The following is a 25,384-nucleotide window of genomic DNA, read 5'->3' on the forward strand; positions in this document are numbered from 1 at the left end:
TTGTAAGCAACCCTGTAAAGTTAGAACCATTTACCTGCAGTGTAAGTTTGCAAAAGGTGAATGTGCAGCAGGGGGAAGGGAAAACGAATCCTTTCCAAGTCTCACTGTAGGACTTGAGCTGGTGAACACTTCATTCCAATGTTGAACGAGTGCTGCACTGTAAAAGATAACGCCATTAGCAACAACAACAATGTGCATTTATATGGCACCTTTAATGTAGCAATATGCCCCAAGATGCTTCTTAGGAGCATAGTCAGACCCAATTTGACACTGAACCACAAAAGGGATCAGGAAAAGTGGTTAAAAACTTGGTCAAGGGGGCAGATTTTAAGGAGCATCAAAGAAGGAGATAGCGGTAGAGATCGGGAGATGTTTCTGGTGTGAATTTCAGCGGGTTAAGACCAGAACAGCTGAAGGCGCGGCTGCCAGTGGTTGGCCGAAGGAAATCAGGGACTTGCAAAGGAACCAGAATTGAAGGAACGTAGAGTTCTTGAAGGCTTGTGGGCCTTATGCAGATAGGAAGGAGCAAGACCATGGAGGGATTTGAACTGAAGGATGAGAATTTAAGTCAAGGTCACCTCAGGTGGGATTAAAAGATCCCATGGCACTGTTCAAAGAAGAGCAGGATAGTTCTTCTGGTGTCCTAGCCACCATTTTTCTCTCAACCAGTGCCAGCAAAAGTTAAGGGATATGGAGCAAAGACTGGCACAGTGAATTAGGTCCCAGATCAGCCATGATCTCCCTGAATGGCGGCAGAACAGGCTCAAGGGGTTAATCGGCCTACTGCTTTACCTGTAAGCTTTTGTAAATCAAATTGCTGGTTTTGGGATCTTGCTGTGGACAAACTACCTGCCACATTTTCATCCACAACAACAGTGACTAAGTTCAAAAGTACTTCATTAGGGTTGAAACGTTAGCGATTTCCGGAGGCCAACGAGAATTGCTACACAAAGTTTTTTTTAAAAAAAGAAAACCCGGTGAAACAAACAGACAAAAATCAGAGGGAGCTGTTCTGGGACAAATTGTTCAGCAAAGTTGCCTCTGGATGGTTTTACAGAGCCAGGCCACAGATCTGATAGATTGGCAGATTTCCAGTTAGCCCAAATTTGTAATCTTTGTTCACTTATCAAAAACACCAAAGGAAATATCACGCTATTAACGTGCATGTTCCTGAGAAAACATTCCTGTGCAAATTTGATAAATCTTTTTGTTCCCTTATCTTGATTCTAACTCAATGCAATCTGGTGAAACATCAAAGCTGCTTATTCTTGCAGCAGTCAGTGCAAAAATTGGTTGTGGAGCTGATTTTACAGGAAGTATGTTATCTCTGATATGCTGTTTACCTAATGTCTGTGCTGCCTCTACATAACTCTTCACTCATTCATATATTTACCTGCTCCATTTTGAATCATATGTCAGGCCAGGTGTTCAAACTAGGTGCCATAATAACACTAGATAGTGCTACTCGTGACTGGTCAATGCCAACTGCCAGGAGGTGGTCAAGTAACCCGGTCACCTCCAGAAGGTGTCCACGGCTTTGGGCAGCCAACTGCCTCGGGGAGGGGAGTGGTGTCCACAATGGAAGAAATGTCATCCAAAGGCAGATAACCTAATAGCCAACAGTGTCCGCAACCTGCAACCTGGAAACTAGCCACTGTACACAACCACCTATATTAACATATAAAAGAACACAAGAAATAGGAGCAGTAGTCCATTCGGCCCATTGAGCCTGCTCCCTCATTCAATACAATCATGGCTGATCTTGGGTTTCAACTCTATTTTCCCGCCTGCTCCCCATATCCCTTGATTCCCTGAGAGACTAACAATCTGTCCATCCCAGCCTTAATGTTTGGCAGTTCCAAACACAACACCAGTGCTCTGGTCTTTCCCTGGAAGCGGGGATCAGCCGCAAGAGTTCCAACCATAAACCACTAATGATGATGACGATGTCTGATTAGATCACATTTGTTGAAATGCTGTTCAGATTAATAGTGTGTTGTAACCAAGAAGCCACACAATCAAATCCACATATTGGCATTAGAGATAGTGGATTAGGAACCATACGTGAATGACTAAATAATGTCCTTTGCGGTACAAACAAGGGTCATTTTAGGTTTGATTCCCATTTCATCAGAAGGAAGTGAAAGGAACTAGGAGGGCTACAGTCAATCACAGAGACCCTAAGGAAGGGAAGGATAATTGGTCAGGGCTTCCTCTCTGGATCATTATGCAGTGATTCCCTCCGGAAATTTGTGGGTGTTGGATTTGAGGCTCAACTAGGATCCTCTCGACAACCTGACGCAGGGCTGGGCTCCCAACAACAAAAACAACTTGCATTTATATATCACCTTTGACATAGTAAAACACTCTGAGGCTGATTCAACAGGAATGTCACCAAAGAGATTTTGGGAGGGAATTCAATCAAGGCAGATATGTGGGAGAAATGGTTGGAAAATGTGGCAGCGAGGTCAGTGGCTGACTGGGATTTCTCTGCTTCCATAGGGAATTCCAGAGCTGGCACCTTCCCCATTGGCTCTCTCCTTACATGGGGGACAATGGCAGTAGGCCCCAGAAAAGCAGTAGTTATTGCCCTGAGGTGTTCCTGTAGAGGGAGATGGGTTTTGAATCAGCCTCCTCTCCCTTCCTTTGTTACCTGTTGAAGGTCCGGTCTTCACTCAGGTCTTCAGTGGCTTTTGTTCCAATTTACCGCTCCTTTAAGGTCCCTCACTGGATTTTCTGGTGCTGTAGCAATGACACCGCTTCCTTTTTACTGGCATGGCCCCTCTTTTTTTCTTTATTCTTCCATGGGTTGTGGGCTTCACTGGCAAGGCCAGCCTTTGTTGTCCATCTCTAATCTCCCCTTGAACTGAGTGCTTTGCCAGGCCATCTCAGGGGGCAGTTAAGAGTCAACCACATTGCTGTGGGTCTGGAGTCATATATAAGCCAGACCAGGTAAGGATGGCAGATTTCCTTCCCCAAAGGGGATGAGTGAACCAGATGGGTTTTTACAACAATCGATGATGGTTTCATGGTCACTATTACTGAGACTAGTTTTCAATTCCAGATTTTTTTGAATTTAAATTCCACAGCTGCTATGGTGGGATTTGAAACCTTGTCCCCCAGAGCATGGGCCTCTGAATTGCTAGTCCAGTGATATTACCATTACCTCACCATCTCCCAACTGTGCACTCCAGGTGAATAGTTTGGGGCTAGGACAGATAGCATGGACAAAAGTCCTTCCCCCCCTTGAACTCTGTGCTGAAAAGAATGACACCCTTTTTGACTTGGCTGACCTGCCAATTGGGTGAAATACCTGAAGATTGACAATTTTTGTTGAGATCTACTCTAGCATGAACGAGCAGGAGAGAAGGGCTCTTCTAAAGCAGCTTCATATTAACAATGCCTCCCCACACTTTCCTGAGGAAACTGGCACAATTAAGCACTCAAGAGAGTTAATAGTGTGCAGCCTTCAGCAAATACAAATTGTTTCGTTGACGAGAAATATTCTTTGAGGAGAGGAGGAAGGTGTGAGATATAAGAGCGACAAAATGTGATTCAAATGGTAAGGCGGTGTTATTCTCAAGTGCATAGCTTTGCAGACTAGCTTCAAAGTGAACGTGCAGCCATGGGGAATGAAGACGCAGGTCACATAAACTGCTTCAGCAGGAAAGGCCAGGGCTCAGTGGGCTTTGTCAAACTAGTTTCGCGTTCACACCCAGTCTCTAACCCTACCTTTCCTTCTCTCTCCTAGGTCATCTTCAAAGGGGTGCGTGAGAAGAAGCGAGGGGAGATCAGCCTGGATGACATCAGCCTGCAGAAAGGCCAGTGCTCAGGAAGATCTCTGCGACAGTGGTAAAATCTGGAGACCCGCTTCTGAAAGGACTCCACCTTGTCCCCGTTTACTTATGCGAGGAATGGTCATGAGGGGAAAGACTTAACAGCAGCAGGCTACCACTCACTTTGCACAAATTGCATCGAGGAGCCAATCTACCCGAGACAAAGCCCTCACAGAGCACAGGACCTTCAAACAAGATCAACGTTCCTATTAAACCTTACCCTGTGTGCATCTGTGGTCCAGTAATGCTGGAGAATGTGGCTATGAAATCTCCATAGTTTGAGGTGCTTCTCTGAACACATCTGTGAAACAGCTAGTTAATCAACATGTTACCACATCACACAGGATAGCAACATGTGGTTGGCTGGATGCCAGTTGTACCTGAAACCCAATGAGTCCTGTTTGTGTGGTTCATCACCTGGGTTTGGTACTGCTGTCTCAAAATCTCCCCCAGGGTAGTCCTGGCAAGTCTTGTGCCTCAGACAGGAGGCTTCTCATACAACCCGAATCTGGTGCTACGCCACTGCCATTTCAGAAATGTCCATGTCTGTTGTTAGAACAACCCCACCCCTAATAGATTCATAGTAAAGGGTGAGAGAGAACCTCTTTGACTGTTGAAAGAAGTCTTTAGACGAGCAATTAAAATTACTCGTCCTCTTCTTTTCCCCCTTTCCAACACTAATTGCAAACATTGCAGGGGCCCTGTGGTAGCTGTATATTTTAATGTTCTCTGCCTCATTACAGGCATGTAGCTGGGGACTTCTGTTGAATTGCTCCCATTATTGTTTCAGCTTAAAGTTGAAGAGTGGCCCATTCCCACCTCCCCTGACCCCCTCCAGGTAAAAAAAAAAATTGGGAAAGCACTGGTGTCACTGCAGGGGGTGAGTTGGGCCTTTTACTGTCCAGGATCACACCTAGCTGTGATGTTGTACAGACTGTTGATTAACAGCCCCCTTAACCATCCAAAAAAATGTACTGAAGTGTAAAAGAATTTATATTGTTTTAGGCTGTTGTCTCACTCTATTTAAAATTAGCTTTTATCTGACCTAGTATTTACTGAAACTATCTGTATTTGTCGAGACACTCCATGGTACTGTATATAACATTGCAGGGAAAATCTGTTTTACACCATGTACATCTAGAAGCTTTTGCAGGCAGCTATTGAGGTTTCTAGCAGTGTTTTATAAGATGGCAACTTTAACAAATCAGGCATCAAAATGTGCAGTTTACTCTCATTTTGTAAGGCCACAAAATCACTGCTACAAACCTGGAAAATAAACATTATGCACGCTTTGTTACTTTTTTTTGTAATGCAGTATTTTTTTTTGGACTGATTTTAGGAGAAGCGTGGTGATATTTCCAAATCATAATGGCCCTCGTTCAATAGCCACGATGCAGGAAGTCAGCCCTGTACAAATGGGAGGAATCCCTCAACCTGGGCTTTTCGTTTGAATTTACCCTCAAACATGCCCCATTACATGATGTCATAGCAAGGCTGCAAACGTGCCAGCTCTCCTATAATGGTAGCTTGCGAGTAGGAAAATTCAGATCAATCTGTTAATTCCTTGAATGCATTCCTGCGCTGTGTTGGCTTTTGTCCGTTTGTTTAGTAAATCGTGTTAAACAGCACTCATTGCAGCGTTGGGTGGCACTCAAATCCAGAGCTCACTTTGTGATTCCAAGGACACTGCTTTTACAACGGTTCTTGAACTGTCTAGGGTCATTTATTATTTCTTGTCCTCATTTTTTAATCGAGAAATGATTTATCCCGAATACATATTCGTCCCCTGCTTTCCTTGCTCATCATCATCTGATCCATAAAGTGCGATTGTCTCTCATTAAGGATAATTAGCGAATGCTCAACACAGGCCAGTAGTGGGAAATGATGAAATATTTACCACAGAATAGTTAACACGGGCGGGAATGACATTTCTTCATGAAGTTCACAAAGGAACATATTTTGTTTTGAACTAGTCATCATTCAACAAAGGCTACTCTATACACTTGAGGGATTTCAGAAAAGGTGCTTTTTTTTTGTAGTAAAACTGACTTGTGTAAAGGTGCGTGGTCTCTTTGTTGAACAGTTCCAGTTCAATGGTACATATTACCAGTCCTCAATAACAATGCCCCTGACTGTCCTCCAGCTGTAGGAGGGAAAATTAGAGCTGGAGAGGAGCATAACTCCTGACCACCCACTCCTGGTAACCCTGACCCTGCTGGAAGTCCTGGGAATCAGACTGTTTTAAGAATCTTGGGCTGGTGGTGTTTATGATGCAACGAAGGTGCGTCTAGGCCAGGGAAAGGCACAGCGAGTGTAGGAGAGGAGGAAATTCACTGTGGCACCAACAACCCCCACCCAGGCTCCAAGGCCAACATCCTTTATCTTTCTAAATGCCTCTCAGCTTCTTCTTGTTTTCGGCAACAGAAGAGATCGCTCAGATTGCATTTCTGACACTTCAATCTTTGAACTCCCCTGTACCGTTGCCCCTGGTGACACTGGGTTCCTGAAACTAGCCGGCATCCCTGACTTCCAGTGTTGCTTTTTTGTTTAAAAAATTGCATTGTTCACTGGCACAGCCAGCATCTATTGCCAATCCCTAATTGCCTGTGAAAAAGTTGTGGGTCTGATGCAACTGAGTGGTTGGCATGGGACTGGAATCACGGATCAGGCCCAGACTGGTTGAGAACAGCAGGTTTTCACACTTAACAACCCAAATGACTCATCGATTTTCTTTTATGATATTCTGGGCAGATTTAAAAAGTACTGAATTCAAGGTCTGAAGCTGCCAAGGTGGCATTTAAACTCATGGTTCTCTGGATTTTTGTTCCAAGTGTGTCAATGAGGAATAGATTGCAAGACATATTATCCTCATTTCATTTGTGGGTCACACCCCTACCCCCCTTGGGACTTGCAATCGGGCGGAAATCTGGGCCCGGACCCCTGCCGAGAGTGTGCTGCACAGGGGCCAGTGCCTCAGTAATTCATTCAATAGTTTGGACCATTTTCTTGTGGGAAATTCATACTTTTAAATAAAGTTTCTGTATTTTTATCCCATTGAGCAACTGTTTCATATATCAGGAAGATTCAATCCTGTGCTGAGTTTGGGACTGAGTGTGTTGATCTCAGCTCTGGGGGTTGGGTGGTTGCTGGTAGGGTCGCCACACTTAAACCTCGGCAGACTGGGTTGTGGGGGATGGTGGGGAAGGTGTAATTGGCATCGTATACACTGGTAGGGAGGGTTTTTTAAAAAGTGAAAGATACATCTGTGAAAAATTTGAGTTACAAGCAGAAAAGGCTAGCGATGCCTAGCAAGTCAGTCAGGATCAGGCAGAGGGGAAAAAGGTGGATTAAAGCCACAAAAATAGGTTCCTTCCCAGAATTTTCTGATGTTACTTTGGATACACCACTGCTTATGAACATGTGAAGCACAATCTGTATCGTGGTAATATCAAACATTCAGCTGGGCCACTCTGTCATCTCCTGGCCTCCCAAGTATTTGGCTTTTTAGAACATTTCATAGAGCAGAAGGAGGCCATTCGACCCATCTTGCCTATGTTGGCCCCTGGAAAGAGCTTTCCAATTTGTCCCACTCCTTCACACTTTCCCCCACAGCCCTGCAATATGTTTCTCTTTAGCAATTGATTGAACAGTTTGTGACAAAACCAGATCCCTCAAAGAATTTGAACTATAGGGTGAAATTAACCAAGGAATGTTTTCTTATATTCAGAACTAAATCATCGTCTTATCACTTTCATAATAAAATATTGCTCAGCATGAAATCACCAGCATGTGGACAATTGCCCATGTATATCCTGTCCACAAAGAGCAGGATAAATTCAAGCCAGCCAATTACCACCCTATCAGTCTATTCTCAATCATCAGCAAGGTAGGTGTCATTGACAGTGATATCACTTGCTCACTATAATAACCTGCTCTCGTTGGGTTTTGTCAGGGCCACTCTGCTCCTGACCTCATTACAGCCTTGGTTCAAATATGGACAAAAGAGTTGAATTCCAGAGGTGAGATGAGAGTGACTGCCCTTGACATCAAGGCGGCATTTGACCAAGTGTAGCATCAAGAGTCCGAGTAAAATTAGACATAATGGCAACAGTATATACAAAGGTAGACAGAACCTTGGAGTGCTGGTCCACAGATCTCCGATCGTAGGGCAGTTAGATGAGTTGGTTAAGAAGGCATACAGAATACCTTGTTAGCTGAGGCATGAATATAAAAGTAGGGAGGTTAATCTAGAATTGTACAAAATATTTAGACAGCAGTTAGAGTACTGGGTACAGTTCTGGCCACCACATTACCGGAAGGGTGCGATAGCAGTAGCGAGGTTAAAGAGATTTATGAGAAAGTTGCCAGAACTGGAGAATTTTAGCTAAGAGGAAAGATGGGATCGGCTGCGATTGTTTTCTTTGGAACATTCTGAGCACACAGGTAGCAAGGATGACAAGGCTTCAAAAAGGCAAAAGATATTTACTAGAATGGTACCAGAGATGAGGGATTTCAGTTAATGTGGAGATTCTGGAGAAGTTAGAGTTGTCCTCCTTAGAGCAGAGCAGGTTAGGAGATTTAATGGAGGCGTTCAAAATCATGAATAGTTTTTGAGAGAGTAAATAAGGAGAAACATTTTCCAGTGGCAAAAGGGTTGGTAACCAGGGGACACAAATTTTAGATGATTGGTAGAAGAACCAGAGGCAACATGAGAAAAATTAAATTTAGGCTGTGAGTTATGACCTGGAATGCACTGCCTGAAAGGATGGTTGAAGTAGATTCATTATAACTTTCAAAAGGGAATTGGATAAAGACTTGAAGGGAAAACATTTGCAGTGATATGGGGAGTGGGATTAATTGGTTAGCTCAATTAAAGATATAGCACAGGCATGATGGACTGAATGGCCTATGTCATTCTACAAGATGAATAAGTCTCATTGTTGTAAGCACTTCCCTCCCTATTATCTCAACCTCAGAGAAGCAGCAATGTGTGGGAACACCATTGCCTCCAAATCGCACGCCATCCTGAAATAATGGTATCCTTCAATGTCACTGGGTCAATATCTGGAATTTCTTACTTAATAATCTTGCAGGACCACCATCACAAGAAGGACAGCAAGGGCTCTGGATGAAGGACCATCATTACTTACTCAGGGCAACTAGGCATGTGGCCATGCCAGCACTGCTCAGATCCTGAGAACAAAGGAATATGCCACAGGCCATTGATTTCAGGGGATAAATGAACAGGTATTATTTGTCAAAATTATCTAATGTGTGAAGAACATACACCAGAGGTACTTGGCCCCTCTCCCTGGCTTTCTGAGTCTAGCCTGCATGCGAGTGGTGATTATTTTGCACTGTTCCTGCACAGGGTCTGAGTATCGGCTGTGTCTTTTTGATAAGTTGGAGCTGGTCTAAGGCATTCATTGAAAAAATGAAAAGTGAGAACGACAAAGATGTTGTAGCCCGAAAGTCAAACGCTTTAGACACCTTCAGAAACCTGGAAAGAAATGTTTAAAATATCCTCCTCCACCTCCATGCATGGGCGAATAACCTCCTGAAACTCAAGGGAGCGCATGTATGGAATTAATGTAATGTAGTTGCCAGTGCCACAAGTCACTGCCTTCACAAGCAGAGTAGCAACATAATTGTTAACGACAACAGCCGAGAATTTGTAGTTACAAATGGTGATGAATCTGACAGCATTTGTGGTCCTTATTGTGTAAAAATGACAGCGACTTTTGTGTCCGCACATGCGCCTTTAACTGCGGAAATCTGGAAGCTGCCGTCAGCATTGCCCTGCTCCCTCCACAGTTTGCATTGTTGCAGATGATTTAGAATAGAAAATCAGTGATTTGTTGTGAATTTCAAGATTTGACGCACTATTCTCATTGCAAAAACCATTGACAATGTTTGGCATGTTGAATAAAGTATAACTGAGTTTTTTTAAAATGGTGTGCTAGGCCATAATTACTGCTGAACAACCTCTCTGGCCCTGAATAACTGTTTACAAGTATGGAGTCTCACACCCTCACAATAATGTTTAAAGATTTGATGATTTAAAATATTTTTTTAAAGTTTGTTTTATATTTCTGGTTCTACCTTAATCCTATGTAAGTTCCTCAGTCTCTACTTTGGTTTTGTAAAACGATTAAAAAGTTATATTCTGTGGTTTTTAACTTCCTATAGTTTATTGTCAGTGAGAATACTTCAATCTGATTGGATTAGGCAGTTAGAGGGCTTCACGATTGCTGGATGGCACAACTCTCCTACAGATGTGCCAGGTTAAAAGTCAGGTTGTAACTGGGGAAATCTACGCTCTAGAGCCCATTAAATCTGTGTGGGTGTCTTTTTCAAGATTGATAGTGAGCACCGTCCGTTCACCACTGACTGCACGCACAATCCAAGCCATTAAGTTATTACCAGCTGATCTGATGCTGCGCATCTGGTGGGGAGGGTCAACACTGAACAGAAAAAGACCCATGGATGTATTGGAAAAGCGGCATTACACATCTGATGCCAAACTTTATAATGGAGGCTCCCCTCAATAGGATTTGTCTCCTTTTGGATAATACCCTATTCACTTGTATATGGCCACTAAAATAACAGGACAAAATGAATGCTTATTTCTCTAAACAACCATTGTTTATAATTTCTCAGAGAGGTTCCAAATTACAAAAAGCATTGATGATTCCTGTGGCTCGACTTAAAAAATTTCCAGTCACTAATCTTCAAGATTCACGATTGCATATTAAACACTGACGTGGAATCTCTCTGGAGCTTACACTTGAGTCAAGTAAAAAACACTCACCGAAATCCTCACATCAACATTGCATGGTGGAAAAATTCCATTGGTCAAACACTTATTCTTCAAAACTGCAGCTGCCTTATTAAAATGCAATTAAAAGTCCTGACTCGTTTCATCCTAACTTGATAATCCTCGCTGTGCTCAAACAACAAGTTTTTTTCTCAACGGTAGTTGTGGCTATAAAGTTCACACAAAGCTTTTATTGTTCACTTGGCATTTAGACTGTGCAGTAACGTATTAGGCAGCAAGATAAGATCCCCAGACTGCTGTTCCAATAATCACTGGGAATCATGGCCTGAAACAGGTTTGCATTTGACCTTTTTGTCAGGCAGAACTAACAACTCGTTTGGGACTAGGCCACAGTCAGTGGAATCTGGAGCTAATGAAGGGCGCACGGTCATTCATCCATTTCTGTGCCATTGCCATCCATTTCATAGTATTACAGAAGAATGAGCATTAAGACAGTAATCCACAATTATTGTAAGATTTTATGTAAGAAATGCTTATCTTAGACAACGTTCCTTCCCTTTACAGAATCAAATGTCACTACCATCTCTTGCCACTGGCTCAGATATATTTTGCAGCACTTAATGATGCCAATTTTCGGCTCAGATTCTTGCCCTAGGCTATGAAACTTGCAGCCATCAATTTTTTTCGACCTTCATGCTCAGTGTATTTGCTGACTGTGATCGTTATGATTTTACGGTCAAGTCTATTTCTTCTTTCTTGAATGTTTCATCCCCTCTCTTTGCTCTGCTCTTTTTTAAATGCCATTCACCGGTTCAGAAGGTTCCACTACCTGAAAGATTAGCCCACCTGTACTGACTGACCTGCTGCGAGGTTTCTGATAACTCTTGAACATCTCCTTCCTGACTTAACAATCACCCTGTACGAGTTAGGGAGCCTGAATAGTGTAATGAATGCAAGGAAGTTCTTAAAAATATGTTAAACCATTGAACGCTCTTCTTTGATTTGAGAGATTAGTACCATATGTGTTCTAGCAAATTGGCAACTGATCTCATCAATTTTGCTCTTAGGCCATTTATTGGGAATGAGACAAATCAATCACTTGCTCATTCCCCCTCTCAACCCTGTATAGGAAATTCACCTTTCCTCTTCCCGAAATGACCTGGCTGAGAATGACAGTGCCTTGTGGGAAAACACACGGACATAAGCATGTGGCCCATCCATCTGTTGTTCCCTACTGACTACATACTTTGTGAGTAGCATGGAAAGACCCCCAAAATTTCATAGCAGTGTAAGAGAAAACTTTTGCAAATATTTCACAGTGGCAGCTTCTTAACATCATCCCAAATTGGTGTCATGAATCTATATTACTGAAATGGTGCCAGTGCTGGTCAGAAATAGCTGGTTCAGATAATTTTGTGGGATAGCTGTATATCCCTGATGTTTTTTTTGTAGAAGGTAGGCCGCTAAGAGTCAAATTCCTCAAGGAATAATTTGATTTATCCCTTGAGGAAGCAACGTCCTTTGATTTTACTCTGATTATTTATTTCCAAGTGGATATAGAGGCTGTCAACACATGTGGATCAAAGGTGGGTAAGTGGGGTTGAGCTATAGATCAGCCATGATCTAACTGAACGATGAAATCGACTTGGGGCTGAACGAATCACTCCAGTTTCTGCATTCCCACTGCCCCCTGGGGTGGAATTACACTGCTTCTTGGTATCATCTTTCCTCATGTAAATGATTTCTCAAACAAAATCAATGGTTTAGAGGCAAATATTTGGACATCTTAGTTGCCATATTTCAGAAGTGCATTAGTAACGCAGGCATCAGACTGTGTCAGGTGCTATTAGGCCTTGTCACAAAATGTAGCTTCACTTACCACGTGTACTTGGAATGATTTTCTATTAGACATTGACATTTTTGGGAACTGTATTTAAGAGGCGAAATCAAATAATTTCATGCACTATACTATTAGGCAATTTAAAGCAAATCCTATAATCAGACATAACAAGCCTTCAGTCTTGTGAAGCATAAAGCTTGAAACAAAAGTTAAGCACAAAAACAGAGGGGTCAGCATTCTCCGAAATGAAAATCTTCCAGCTACAGTTAGGGTGAGGCCCTTCAGTGCTTAGCTGGTCACTAAGGAGTATGGCTGGGCACATTATTAAATGATAAATTAATAGTGGCGATTCTAATGCTTTTCTAGTTCCTTCTATAGACACTGATCTATCAAGGCTCTTTGGGTCTACTTAAGTTAGTAAACAGGTTACCCCAGTACTTAGTACTCTCTTTCAGACCCAATTAAAAGTGATTTTAAAAAAGGCAAGAAAAAATTTCTCTTTGGTGCATACCACTTAAGTAAAGAAATTTCTTGTAATATTCTGTTAAAATCACTATTCACAATCAATGACACAATTTTCACTTTTGTGGAAACACTAAAAAATTTGATTCACAATGGTTCCGATAGCTGAATGATACTCAGGTGTGAATTTCTACTTAAACATTGTTGGACATCAGAAAACACCATTCCGCAGATTATCACCTGTGTCACAATCAGTTTAAATGTGACTGAGACATTACAGGTTACTGATTACGCACAGCTAGGGATTCATAGAGAGGGATTTTAGTCTTGTGTGTCAGTGTTGCCCTTTATTGCTGGTGGTGCTGCTGCTGTCCCCACCAGGTCTGCCCCTCGTATTGTGGGTGGAAAGATTCAGATCTGAGGTGAAGGGACCGTTAGCAGCCCCGTCGGCTTCATCTTGTTGATGCCTCCATCCAAGATGCAGACTCGTGGGTAACCCAGCTTCACTAAATGAGCTGTGAACTAAAGAAGAAAGAGAGCCATTAGTTACATGAAGGTCACAAGAGCCTCACTGCTCAGGGCCGAGATTTGTTACTGCAAAGTATGACTGGTTGAAGAATATCTGAGAACTGGTTCACTAATTTTGTTTGGGAAAGGAAACCTTCTGTTCTATACGTGAGTCCAGTCCCAACCCAACAGGGTTGACTCTTAACTTCCCTTTGATGCAGCCTAACAAACCATTTAGTTCAAGGAACTATGGATGGGCAATAAATGCCTGCCTCCTCAGCGATGTCCATATCCTGGGAATGAAGAAAGAAAAAAAAAAACCTGTCTTTTCCTTTGTTAATGTGATTTCTCCTTCAACTCAAGGTATTTGTGCAATAAAATCCAAAGAGAAGTGAATCATTAACCTTATAATATAAGAGTTGCTGGGCAAAAAAAAGACCAAGAGCTGGATTTTCACGAAGGAGTAGGGCACAGGAGTTGGGAAAGTTCCCGACTCCACAAACCTGTCTCTATTGAGGAGACTCCAGCCTGCCATATTTTAATTCCAGGTAGTACGGAGTCGGGTGGATGTTGAAGCTGGCCAGCTAGAGGGCCCACCTCTGTTTACTGGGCATCTGCCTGGTTGTAATTATGACTGTTAGGCCCTCAAGCCATCACCCACGTGCCCCCTCATGTCTCCCATTCCCCCTCCATTCTACCCATATCTTCAATGGCATCTCACATACCCCATGCCTCTTCCATAGCCACTCTTCGAGTGTCCACTATGTACAGAACCAATGAGCCATTGGGCTGCAGCAGTTCAAGAAGGCAACTCACCACCACCTTCTCAAGGGCAATTATGGATGGGCAATAAATGCTGGCGTAACCAGCGGCGCCCACATCCCACAAATGAGTTTTAAAAAAGTCTTTGAAATGCTCCTGAAACTGACACAATAGGCAAAGAGAGAATGAAAATCTCCTCTGCAAAAATCTGCTCATCCTACAACTTCTTCAAAGCTGTCAATTAATCGCAGCCATTCATAGTAACAATGATAAAAAAAACTTTTATCCACTTCACACCACTTAATCTTGTGTAAATAAACGCACAAGCATTGAAAAAATTCTGCAAAGAAAGATTAGGTTATTACAAAGTAATAAAGATGTCAATCAAACAAAGTTATCACTATCAATGTAATAACTATCTGGAAAATTGCCTACAGGGTTAAGTCCATTAGCCATTCTTGGTGCTCTGCCAAACATTCATAATGAGGTCTTCTAGCAACTGTACCAACAAAGCAAGATGAACAGATGGCCAACAGATGGTCAACCATTTGAAGAAATATTTGAAGTATCATTTACCTGTTAATTCACGTTTAATTACTGTTGGTTCTGATTGAAGTAAAAGCTACAAAAAGTAGAACCTTGTTGGTAATTTCTTCAGTTGGGAGTCATTCAGTAACTTTGGATATTTTAGTTTTTAGTTCCTCGTGGGTATTGTAACAATCGGTTGTGGTGATGAAGGCGGGGGGGATACATGTTGAACAGTGCACTGGAGGAGCTTTCTGCTGTTCTGAGTGTTGCCTTGGGATTTTTTTTTTTAAATGAACAAGCAGGCAGTATCTTGGTTCTGCATCTAACACAGTGGTGGGTTCAGGACCCAGGAACAGTCTAGACTCCTGTTCCCATGTCAATGTTTCCATGCCCAGGAAGTCTATTATTGCAAAAATCAGCAGCCCAAAGCAGCTTTGCATCATTTTGAATAAATTGGCTGAAAGCATCATTGCTTTCCTTGCATCATTGGTCCTAAGGGGCCATGGAGTGCACAACTGTCAGTATTAAGCATGGTTTCTGTCAGGGTTACATGCCCAAAATTTAAGCGGAATGAATGTTAAGCAGGCTGGCAGATTCTATAAACGATTACTGGTCTGGACAGCAAATAACCATTACAGACAACTAAAGCTGTGATACTTAAACATTTCAAGGATATTCATCATCCACTCTCTGCTCTTTTCCTCTGTAGTACGGTGACTTAACTACTGATCATGATCACTTCCCCCATAATCAACACTGCCTTACTCTACTGACTATTTCTCAAAAGGATCAAGATTCCTCATTACCGTTTTCAAAAATCATTGGCATTTATTAGCAAATGCCAAAGCACTAGGTTTGCCTGCAGTTTAATCGCATTAAGGGCTCTTTTCTCTAGGAAACAGAAGATGGAGCTGATAGAGATCTTCAAAATTATGAAGAGGGTCAATAGGTTAGACATAGAGAAGATGTGTTGCCTTTTGACAGAGTCCAAGATAGGGGCCATAAATATATAGTCACTAATAAATCCAATTAGGAATTCAGGAGATGTTTATTTATAGAGAGAGTGGTGAGAATATGGAACGCACTACCACATGGTGTGATTGAGGAAAATAATATAGATGTATTTAAAGGAAAGCTGGATAAGTACACGTGGAGAAAGGAATAGATGGATGTGTTGATGGAGTTAGGTGAAGTAGGTTGACAGGAGGCTCATGTGGAACATAAACATTGGTATACATCAGTTGGGCTGAATGCTATTCTTACAAACACAAGAACACATGAAATAGGAGCATTAGACCATCTGGCCCATCAAACTTGCTCCGCCATTCAATACGATCATGGCTGATCTTGGGCTTCAATTCCACTTTACCACCTGCTCCCCATACCCCATAATTCTGAGGCACCAAAAATCGGTCTAGCCCAGTCTTAATTATTCAACAATTGATCATCCACAACCCTCTGGGTTAGAGAATTCCAAAGATTCAAAACCCTTTGAGTGAAGTAATTTCTCCTCACCTCAGTCCTAAATGATCGGCTCCTTATCCTGAGACGGTGCCCCTGTGTTCTAGATCCTCCGACCAGCGGAGACAGTCTCTTAGTGTCTACCCTTTCAAGCCCCTTCAGAATTTTGTAGTTTTCAATGAGATAAAACTAGATATGATGTCAAATTCTATGTAATTCTATGCAAGGTGATGAAAAAGCAAAAATTCAAAGTGTTATTTCAGTGCACACCTGGGAGAGTATTATGCTGAGGCCTCCCCACTGCCTCAACACCACCTCCCCCTGCACCAGAGTATTGTTCAGGTTAGGACCTATGTTGTATATAATTTTGCTTGTACTTTGTTATCAGTGTGCTATTTTCTAATGCCTCCCTTGGTACAAATTTATGCATCACCAGGGTGTGGCACCTCATGCTGGAGGTGTAACACAGATCTCTTTAAGGGGAAGGTCTTCCTCTAGCTCTCCCTCACTGAACCAGTTTCCAGCTCGGAGCTTGGCACTACACCTGTCTAATTATTTATATTCATTATATCTTTCATGCCCACATGAGGGTATTGGAAAAAGAAACAATGATTTCAAAAGGAAGTTGGATGGGCACTTGACAGAAATAAACTTGCAGGACTACAGGGATCGAGTCGGGGAGTGAGACTGATAGGACTGCTCTGCGGAGAGCCAGCATAGAGCTGATGGGCCAAATGACCTCCTTTTGTATGACAAATGACTCTATGGCTCACTGCTTTGTCTATTACTCAACCTGATACTGAGTTATCATTTACAAATGCATCTAACCAAGACTGAGAGCGGAAATATCTCCGCTCGATGGCCTGCTCAAGAGTAGCTGCAAGATACAAGATAATGTTTAGCTGCCAAGTCCTTCACCTTAGTTTATACAATAACCGGAGCAGTTTTCATTAGGAGATTTAAGGGGTGATGTGTTTAAAATGATGAATGGATGAGAGAAATTGGGTAGAAACACACATTTTCCAAACACTGATGGGTCTAGAATGAGGGGACCTGAATACAGGATTAAATGCAAGCTATTTAGAATGGAGCACAGGAGATTTTTTTTTAAAACACACTGACATTAAACAGGTTGACAGCTTCTATAAACTGCCACTAGTCTGAACTGCAAGTAACCATCACAGGCAACTAAAACTGGGAATCGTAAACATTAAATGATTATGCATCATCCATTCTCCCCTGCTCTCCATGACAACTTAACTACCGATCAAGATCATTGCTTCCAGCATCGACAACACCTTACAGCACTATTTCCCAAACAATTACGATTTCTCAATTCTATTTTTGAACATTACTGGCATTATTAACAAAATCAAAGCACTGGGTTGCCTGCAGTTTAACTGCATTAAGCAGATATGCAGTTAGTGATTGAAGCAGAGACTGTCGGGTGAATTTCTGGGGAGCTGCTCCCAATCCATGGTCAACAAATAAAAATAGGTCAGATGGGTGGTTACACAAAAGGGGAATAGAGGGTTAAAATAATAGAATAGGTATATGGGGTTAGGGTTACTGTTTCTGTGGTGGATAAACATTAACACGGACCAGTTGTGCTGAACCAATTTCTTATGGAGTAACAACATAGATTGATATTGGTCTAATATCTTTCCTGCAACTTAAAAAAAACCATTACACATGTACAACAATGAAGAAATTGGTCTAGACTGATCTTCAAACTCAGAAAGTTAACATGCAGGTACAGCAAGGAATTAGAAAGGCAACCGGGATGTTGACCTTTATTGCAAGGGGGTTGGAGTACAAGCGTCAGGAAGTATTGCCATAGGGCTTTGGGAGGCCACACCTGGAGTACCATTGACAGTTTTGGTCTCTGTACCTAAGGAAGTATATACTTGCCTTAGATAGGATGCAACATAGGCTCACTAGATTGACTCCTGGATGGGAGGGCCATCCAATAAGGAGAGCTTAAACAGAATGGGCCCATACTCTCCGGAATTTAGTAAAATGAGAGGTGATCTTATTGGAACATAGCAGATTCTGAGAGGTCCTGCCAGGATAGACTCTGAGGCCTTTTCCCCCTTGTCTGGAGAGTCTAGAACCAGGGATCATAGTCTCAGGATAAGGGGTCTGCAATCAGAAGAAATTTCTTCACTCAAAGGGTTGTATATCTTTTGAATTCTTCACCCCAGAGAGCTGTGGAGTATATTCAAGCTGAAATCAATAGATTTTGGACTCTAAGTTAATCAATGGGTATGGGGATCAGGCAGGAAAGTAGAAGTGAGCTCAAAGATCAGCCATGATCTTAATGAATGCTGAAGCAGGCTCGAGGGGTTGTTATGGCCAACTCCCGTTCCTATTTCTTATGTTCTTCACCCTTCTTGATCCCCAAACAGCACAACAATAAATAAAGAAGGCTATAGGTTTTGTATCATGTGTCTGGAGCTATGATGTTTGTTGACTGAAATGTCCACCCTGAGACCCAACAAAGCCTGGAATTCTCAAGAGTCACTTGTTTATAATGAAGCACTTGAACTTTATTAACAATTCTGTTATCATTACTTTTTGATTCAAGGTCACATTACATTAAATACACAAAGTGAATGGAATGTATGTTAACTGAGCCCCGTGGACAGAAGCCAGAATCAATTGGGCATTTGGTTCAGACAAACACCAATGTCCTGCATAGCAGACAGTTTCTCTCAATTTCCTTGCCCTCTACAGATCAAGACACCCATTGCATTGTGGAAATGAACTTTGAAGTCAGTAGAAATATGATGGGCTGAATGGCCTCCTTCTGTGCTATAGGCTTTTGTGATTACTGCAGTGCACATGTCCAAGAAGCTGCCATGGTTAATGTCTAATCATTGATAAACAAAGGCATATTTTAGTGTAAGCAGCTGAGAGAAGCCTGACAATGCAGTATTGGGATTTAAGAAAAATGCAATGGAGAGATAGCAAATGAGCTACTGAGTCACTAAAGCACAAAGTCAAAATGTCTCCCAATGAGTTTAATGATGGCGTTCAGCTAAGGAGGGGATTATTAAACAAAAGCCTATCTCAAATTGTTCTCCATTTAGGAGGACATGGTATTAAAACCAAGCTTTCATACTTCACAATGCCACAAGCTTGCTGGCACTCAATGGATGCTGATTTTAAAACCTTAGTCAGAGCAGGCGCTAGTGCAGCACACTTGTATTTTTCTTAAATTACAATACGGCATTATCAGGCTTCCCTTTACTGCTTATGCTGACAAATGCCTTTGTTTATAATAAGCTAAACGTTAGCCACGGAAGCTTATTGGATATGTGCAGTGCAGTAACCACAGGCCAATGGAAGCCTATAGCATAGAAGGGGGCCAGTCAGTCCACCATGTCATGAGTGAACAAGCTCTTTGCTAGAGCAATCCAAAACTAATTCCATTACCCATCTCTATCTCTCTCTCCTTCTCTTGTCTTGTACCTTCCTCTGCTTCAAGAGGTGAAAGTTCTTAAACAGCCTCAAATGTTGGGAGTGTAATGCATCATCACCTGATGCTCATTAATTCTTCCACAATTCTTGTCATTTTAGGATCAGAGCCATCATATGTAATCACAGATTTTTCTCTTATCTTTTTGTTACACAACATTTTTGTGCTAATCACTCAGGGTAGAGCAAACTACAGTTTGAACAGTGTACAATACCAGCTAAATGAGGCACAGGAGGGGACAAGGGAACTTGCATTTATATAGAGACTTTGATATCCTATCCACAGCAAGCTATTACCAGCCATTTACCTTAATGTCAGTGCTACTGCACTTCCGTTACACACTAAAATTAAAAAACCCTTGCATTTATTTGGCACCTTTCGCACCCTCTGGGTATCCTGACATGCTTCTTGGCCAATTAAGTGTAGTCAGGCTGTCATGCAGGCAAACAGACAATTTGGGGACAGCAAGTTCCCACAAACAGCAATGAGGTAAATGATCATATAGTTTGTTTGTGTGATATCAGTTGAGGGATAAGTATTGGTCAGGCATTAGTACAATACCCTCTGCTTTTCCATGAGATCTTTTACATTCACCAGAGCAGGCAGGTGGGGCCTCAGTTTACCACCTTGCACAAAGAATGGCATCTGCAACAGTGCAGCACTCCCTCAGTACTGCACAGGAGTGGTAACTTAGATAGTGTGATCAGTCTCTGGCATGGGGCTTGAGCCCACAAACCTCTGAGTCAGAAGTGAAAGTGATACCAACTGAACCAGGGCTGAACAGTGACAGGCAAATAGTTCAGAACTTCTTTGTATAAGCAAAGGCAAACTATAACGCAAGAAGATAATTACAATAAAAAATAAGAACATTTCTTAGGAAATAAAGGCTGACAGGAAGGGGAAATAAATGCAACATAGGTTTGTGATGACTATCAGCCCTGTCAATGATTAACCCTAACTATCGAGACTACTAATTAACCACCAGTCGAGATTAGTTTTGTGGATGGCTGCTTATTGCAGGTTTTACCGCAATGTTGTTCAGCCAGTGGGTTGACTGCTGACTCCACCATTCCCTATTAAATAGGGAACTGCAGATTTGCACAATTTTCTTCTTCCCCATATATCAAGTTAGATGGTGACTGAACTCGGACCCCATGAAGTCTCATGGCATCAGCTCAAAAATGGGCAAGGAAACCTCCTGCTGATTACCGCGTACTGCCCTCCCTCAGCTGATGAATTAGTTCTCCTCCGTGTTGAACACCACTTGGAGGAAGCACTGAGGGTGGCAAGGGCGCAGAATGTACTCTGGGTGGGGGACTTCAATGTCCATCACCAAGGGTGGCTCAGTGGTACCACTACTGACAGAGCTGGCCAAGTCCTAAATTACATAGCTGTTAGACTGGATCTGCGGCAGGTGGTGAGGAACCAACAAGAGGGAAAACATACTTGGCCTCATCCTCACCAACCTGCCTGCCGCAGGTGCATCTGTCCAGGACAGTATTGGTAGGAGAGACCACTGTACAGTCATTGTGAGACCAAGTCCTGCCTTCACATTGAGGATACCCTCCATAGTGTTGTGTAGCACTGTTAGCAAACAAAATTTGACACCAAGTCACATAATGAGAGATCAGGGAATATGATCCACAGGGCAGGATGGAGCTGGGGAACTGGCTCGCAGCCTGGTGGCATGAAATTCCATGCCCACTGGTCTCTGCTCCCAGTCCCAAAAATCAGGCCCTAGATTTCTAATTGTAACCAGCTTACCGGCTATCACTTTGAAAAATAACTATTATTGTTATCAGTGATTAGAATGTACCATCGGCAGCCAACACCACAGAGGTTACCGTTTACTCATGCTATGCAATGTACACAAGAGTCGTGAGCATAAATTGGTTTAAAATGATTCAGTTTCGAAATTACAGTCCCAAGTTGTAATGCAATATACACTGACACTGACCTTTGGGCTAAACCATAATGTTACTGGCTCTCAGGTGTGCAATAACAGTCTCAAAGCCTGGGTGAAACATACTGGGTCACTCCTGTAACTTTAGGGTCAATAGTTTCCTGTTAAAATCCTACACTGCGGTCAAAAAGTTTACAATGATGTTTTCATCTGCTTATCACTGCCCCAAAAGGAACAGAGTGCAAACTCATAACCCACCCGCCGCACTCAGAAAAAGCCCTTAATGCAGGACATATTTCAGGTTGTGCTTGAAAATAAGCTTTCAATATTTGGCTTATGACTCTATAAAACTTCTCACTCAAACGGTTAACAAACGGCATCTGCTCAACATCAAAGACAAAAGCTCCAAATGTGCCACAGGTGTGAAAGGGGGTTTTTAAACTGCAAAAAGGGCTGAGCAGAGGAATGAAGTCTGCAATACTGAATACTGAATTCTACCTGTGAAGGACTCAGTTCAGAGAAGATCAGCAAAACACATTTCTCAAAACAGTCTTTAACATAGAAACTTTCCTTCATTTCACTACAGTGACAAGCAGGGTTTAAAGTGACACAGCTTTCGTTAGGATTGAACAAGTCTAAAATCGACCACAGATTAAAAAGGAAGAAACCAGCCCAAAGCGACATTTTCTTTAACACATCAAGTGCGTTGAAATAATTAAAACAGCACGTTGGATTCTTACATTTAACATTCTCCAGCGTTACGAATGGTTTAGCCAGAGGAAACTCTTGGAGAAGAATGATTCAATTTGAGAAAACTTATCTTCTCGTAAAAGAATACCCTCAGCATGATACTTATTCAGAAATGTAACAGGATTTGCTGCTGACCGTCTCCCACACGTTTTCTGTGGACTTGAAATTAAATTAAAATGGTGGGGGGAGAAATGTTGTGCTGCAAACGGTTCCAGTAGCTAGGTAGCTAATGGAGGCACTTACACAGCGTCCAAGGTCACAAGTGAGCTCTGAAGGACCCGAGAGTTAATTATTGTTCTTAAATCTTTAAAAGCCAATTTGGTCTCAATAACACGTTATGAAAGATTAGTTTTAATAGGAACTGTAATAACACAGCCAGTGATTGAATATGGCTAAAGATATTACATCTCTTCATTTGCATGTGGTGTTGTACTGAAAATTCAAGTAGAGACAGAGGTTAAAAAAATATTAGACTGAAGCTCTGCAGCCCTTCTGGCTCACTCCCACTGTAACAGTGGAGGGCGTGTATTAGAGGGGCAGGGTGTTATGCCATAACACCGAAACGCTCATTCCGGCATAATGTCTCAGAATCTAGATAGGTCTCTGCCCACCCCAAACAAAGCTATTGAAGTTTTAGGCAGTGTGGATTCCCCGTGTCGGGGATTTCTGTGCCCTCAGGTGGACCTGATGGAGAGATACATGGTAAGATCAGGAGTACTGACCACAGGCAGAAGTGAGGCCCACTTGGGGATGCAAGATGGCATCTGGCATCAAGATTAGAGTCCCGAAGAAAAAAAAGACTTGTCAAATGTAACCCTTTTACAAAGGGAGTTATTGCACTGGCAGTTTCCTCTGGGGCATAGGTCCTGCTCTGCTCTTGACCTGGGAAACTTCTGCCTAAACACTTTCTATGGTGGTATTCTACGCAAGTTGCCTAGTGGGACAGGCACCCACCGTCTCTCCATGTAGAACAGAGGATTTTCCTCCGGACCCATGAACTTTGACAGGGTCAGTGGCTGATACCCCAATGGGTGCATCTCTGTACTTACACCTGAACATGGCACCTCATGGGATTTTCAGATCCTTTGTATTTTGTTAGTCTGTTAATGGAACTGGTTTAAATTTCCAAACTCTACGAATCACTGAGATTGCCCATCTTTGAAAGGTAGGAATATATTATAATACATAGCAACATGGTTAATTCCCAGTGATTAATGATGAATTCTCCTTATCAAACTTGTACTGATTGCATTATGATTGCTCTTCCCTTAATGTGGACATCAGAGTCTACTTGAAGCACCTTGGCAGCCAGTGACTCTCCAGAGTGGTTCTTAATCACAAGAGGCCAAAACTGCAATAAAAATTGCTCCCAAGGTACATCCTGCGAAAAGATGAAATGCTGCAATCTCACTGCAAGGGTTCACTGTCTGGTTCATATAATCAGCTAGAACCTGGGATATGATCAGTGTCTTTAAGCACTTCTGGGTGTTTATTGTGCTCTGTTTAAATGTGGCTTAAGGAAGCAGGAATATGTTCCAATTTCATTCACACAGTTAGCTCTCTTTCCCAACCTACTCAATACAAAATCACAGTGGGGTGGGGGCTTTTCCCGTTGCCGGGGTCAGAACTTTAAAAAGTTTTAGGGGCAGCTATACTTGAATTCACAACAGTTTCTTTGTCAACCAACTTATATCAAATTGCGAAGCAAGAAAAATAATGTTTTTAGTCTGTTTACAACAAGCACAGGTTTCGCCATTTCAGCTAAATCTGAAACTCTTTACTACCTGGTGTTTACATGAAGCCAAAGAGAACTAATTACTAGTGTCTGTTCCAAACAGAACTGGTAACAAGTTTTCAAGATTTACTCACCAGATTTACAAAACTAGACCTGAAGGACTTAGCTGAGCATTCAGAACTTGCTGATACATTACAAGTGACTACCGGAGTCAAATACCAAGGATGATCAAATTTATCATTTGTACTGCATTGACTAAGTTACAGAATTAAAAATCTACTGCATTACTCTTAAAACATAATTCTTTTAGAATTGAGGATGCAGAGGGCTAGTAGGAAACGTGCCATAGCTGATGCAGTTGCAGAATCTTTCAATATTTAATAAGGCAGAGCTAGGTAGATTCTTGATAAGCAAGGGGGTGAAAGGTTATCGGGGGTAGGTGGGAATGTGGGGTTGAGGTTACTGAATGGCAGAGTAGGCTTGAGGGGCTGGGTGGCCTACTCCTGCTCCTAATTCATGTGTTCGCATGTTGCCTAAACACTCGAGTGGAATAACTCCTCTGTTCCTTTGTGGACTCACTTTGTAAGATAATTTAGTTGCTTCTGATTTTTTACAAATACATCCTCTTCACTAGCATCTCTTTGAACTTCAGAATTATTGCGTGCCAATAAGAAAATTGAGTACAAATGTCCAGATGTGTTTTGATTGATTACTGACCAATTGACACGTGCAGAAAGTGACAGTTCAGTTTTCAAGTGTTGCACTGTGGGACATGAAGCTTCATCTTATCATGTCCATCAGCTTTGCTGCTGACACAACATATAGAAGAAAGAATCTTCCTGGCTGCTACAAATGACAACATTGCAAATGGACTTGAGGATACTCAGTGAAATTGTAAAGAAGTTAAAAAGGAACCTGCCTATGACTTTATTAGGAACACATGCCAGTGAAAAACCTGTTATGGTTTGGAGTTTCATCCCAGAGACACCCGTAATCTGGGCACAAACCAATTGCGTATTTCATAAAATCACAGGATTTTGGGTGTGAGCTACTCGCACGACTACATGTCCGTCCATGAAACCCTCGACCCAAGAAAATCTCGATTCACAAAACCCTCAGTCGCACCGCTGACTCTCAAACATGACTATCCTCCATTTGAGTATATTCAGTGGGGGGAGGGGGATGTTGGTGCTCACCAGAGCAAATACATTTTCGGGCAAAATAATTTTCTGTTTTTTTATTGCAATTTTAAAAAAGAAATCTTCTTGTGGCTTGCTCTGCACTTTCAGTTTCTTTTAAATGCCTTCTTATGGCATGTGGACAAGCCACACTAAAACTGAA

General features: G+C 42.1%; 2 protein-coding genes across 6 annotated transcripts in view; one reads left to right on the plus strand and one right to left on the minus strand.

Annotated features, from left to right (window-relative positions):
* npnta (nephronectin a) overlaps positions 1-5,133 on the plus strand; it is a 68,129-nt gene extending 62,996 nt beyond the window's left edge. For both annotated transcript variants that reach the window (XM_078531738.1, XM_078531819.1), the window contains one exon: positions 3,752-5,133. In XM_078531738.1, coding sequence (XP_078387864.1) covers positions 3,752-3,856 — 105 coding nt within the window. In that variant the 3' untranslated portion in view covers positions 3,857-5,133. The remainder of the gene's footprint in view (positions 1-3,751) is intronic.
* Positions 5,134-11,112: 5,979 nt separating this feature from the next.
* Positions 11,113-25,384, minus strand: part of tbck (TBC1 domain containing kinase) — a 194,763-nt gene continuing 180,491 nt past the window's right edge. For all 4 annotated transcript variants that reach the window (XM_078531467.1, XM_078531551.1, XM_078531577.1 and 1 more), the window contains one exon: positions 11,113-13,438. In XM_078531467.1, coding sequence (XP_078387593.1) covers positions 13,328-13,438 — 111 coding nt within the window. In that variant the 3' untranslated portion in view covers positions 11,113-13,327. The remainder of the gene's footprint in view (positions 13,439-25,384) is intronic.

Source organism: Cetorhinus maximus, chromosome 1, assembly GCF_964194155.1.
Source record: "Cetorhinus maximus chromosome 1, sCetMax3.hap1.1, whole genome shotgun sequence".
Lineage (NCBI taxonomy): Eukaryota > Metazoa > Chordata > Chondrichthyes > Lamniformes > Cetorhinidae > Cetorhinus > Cetorhinus maximus.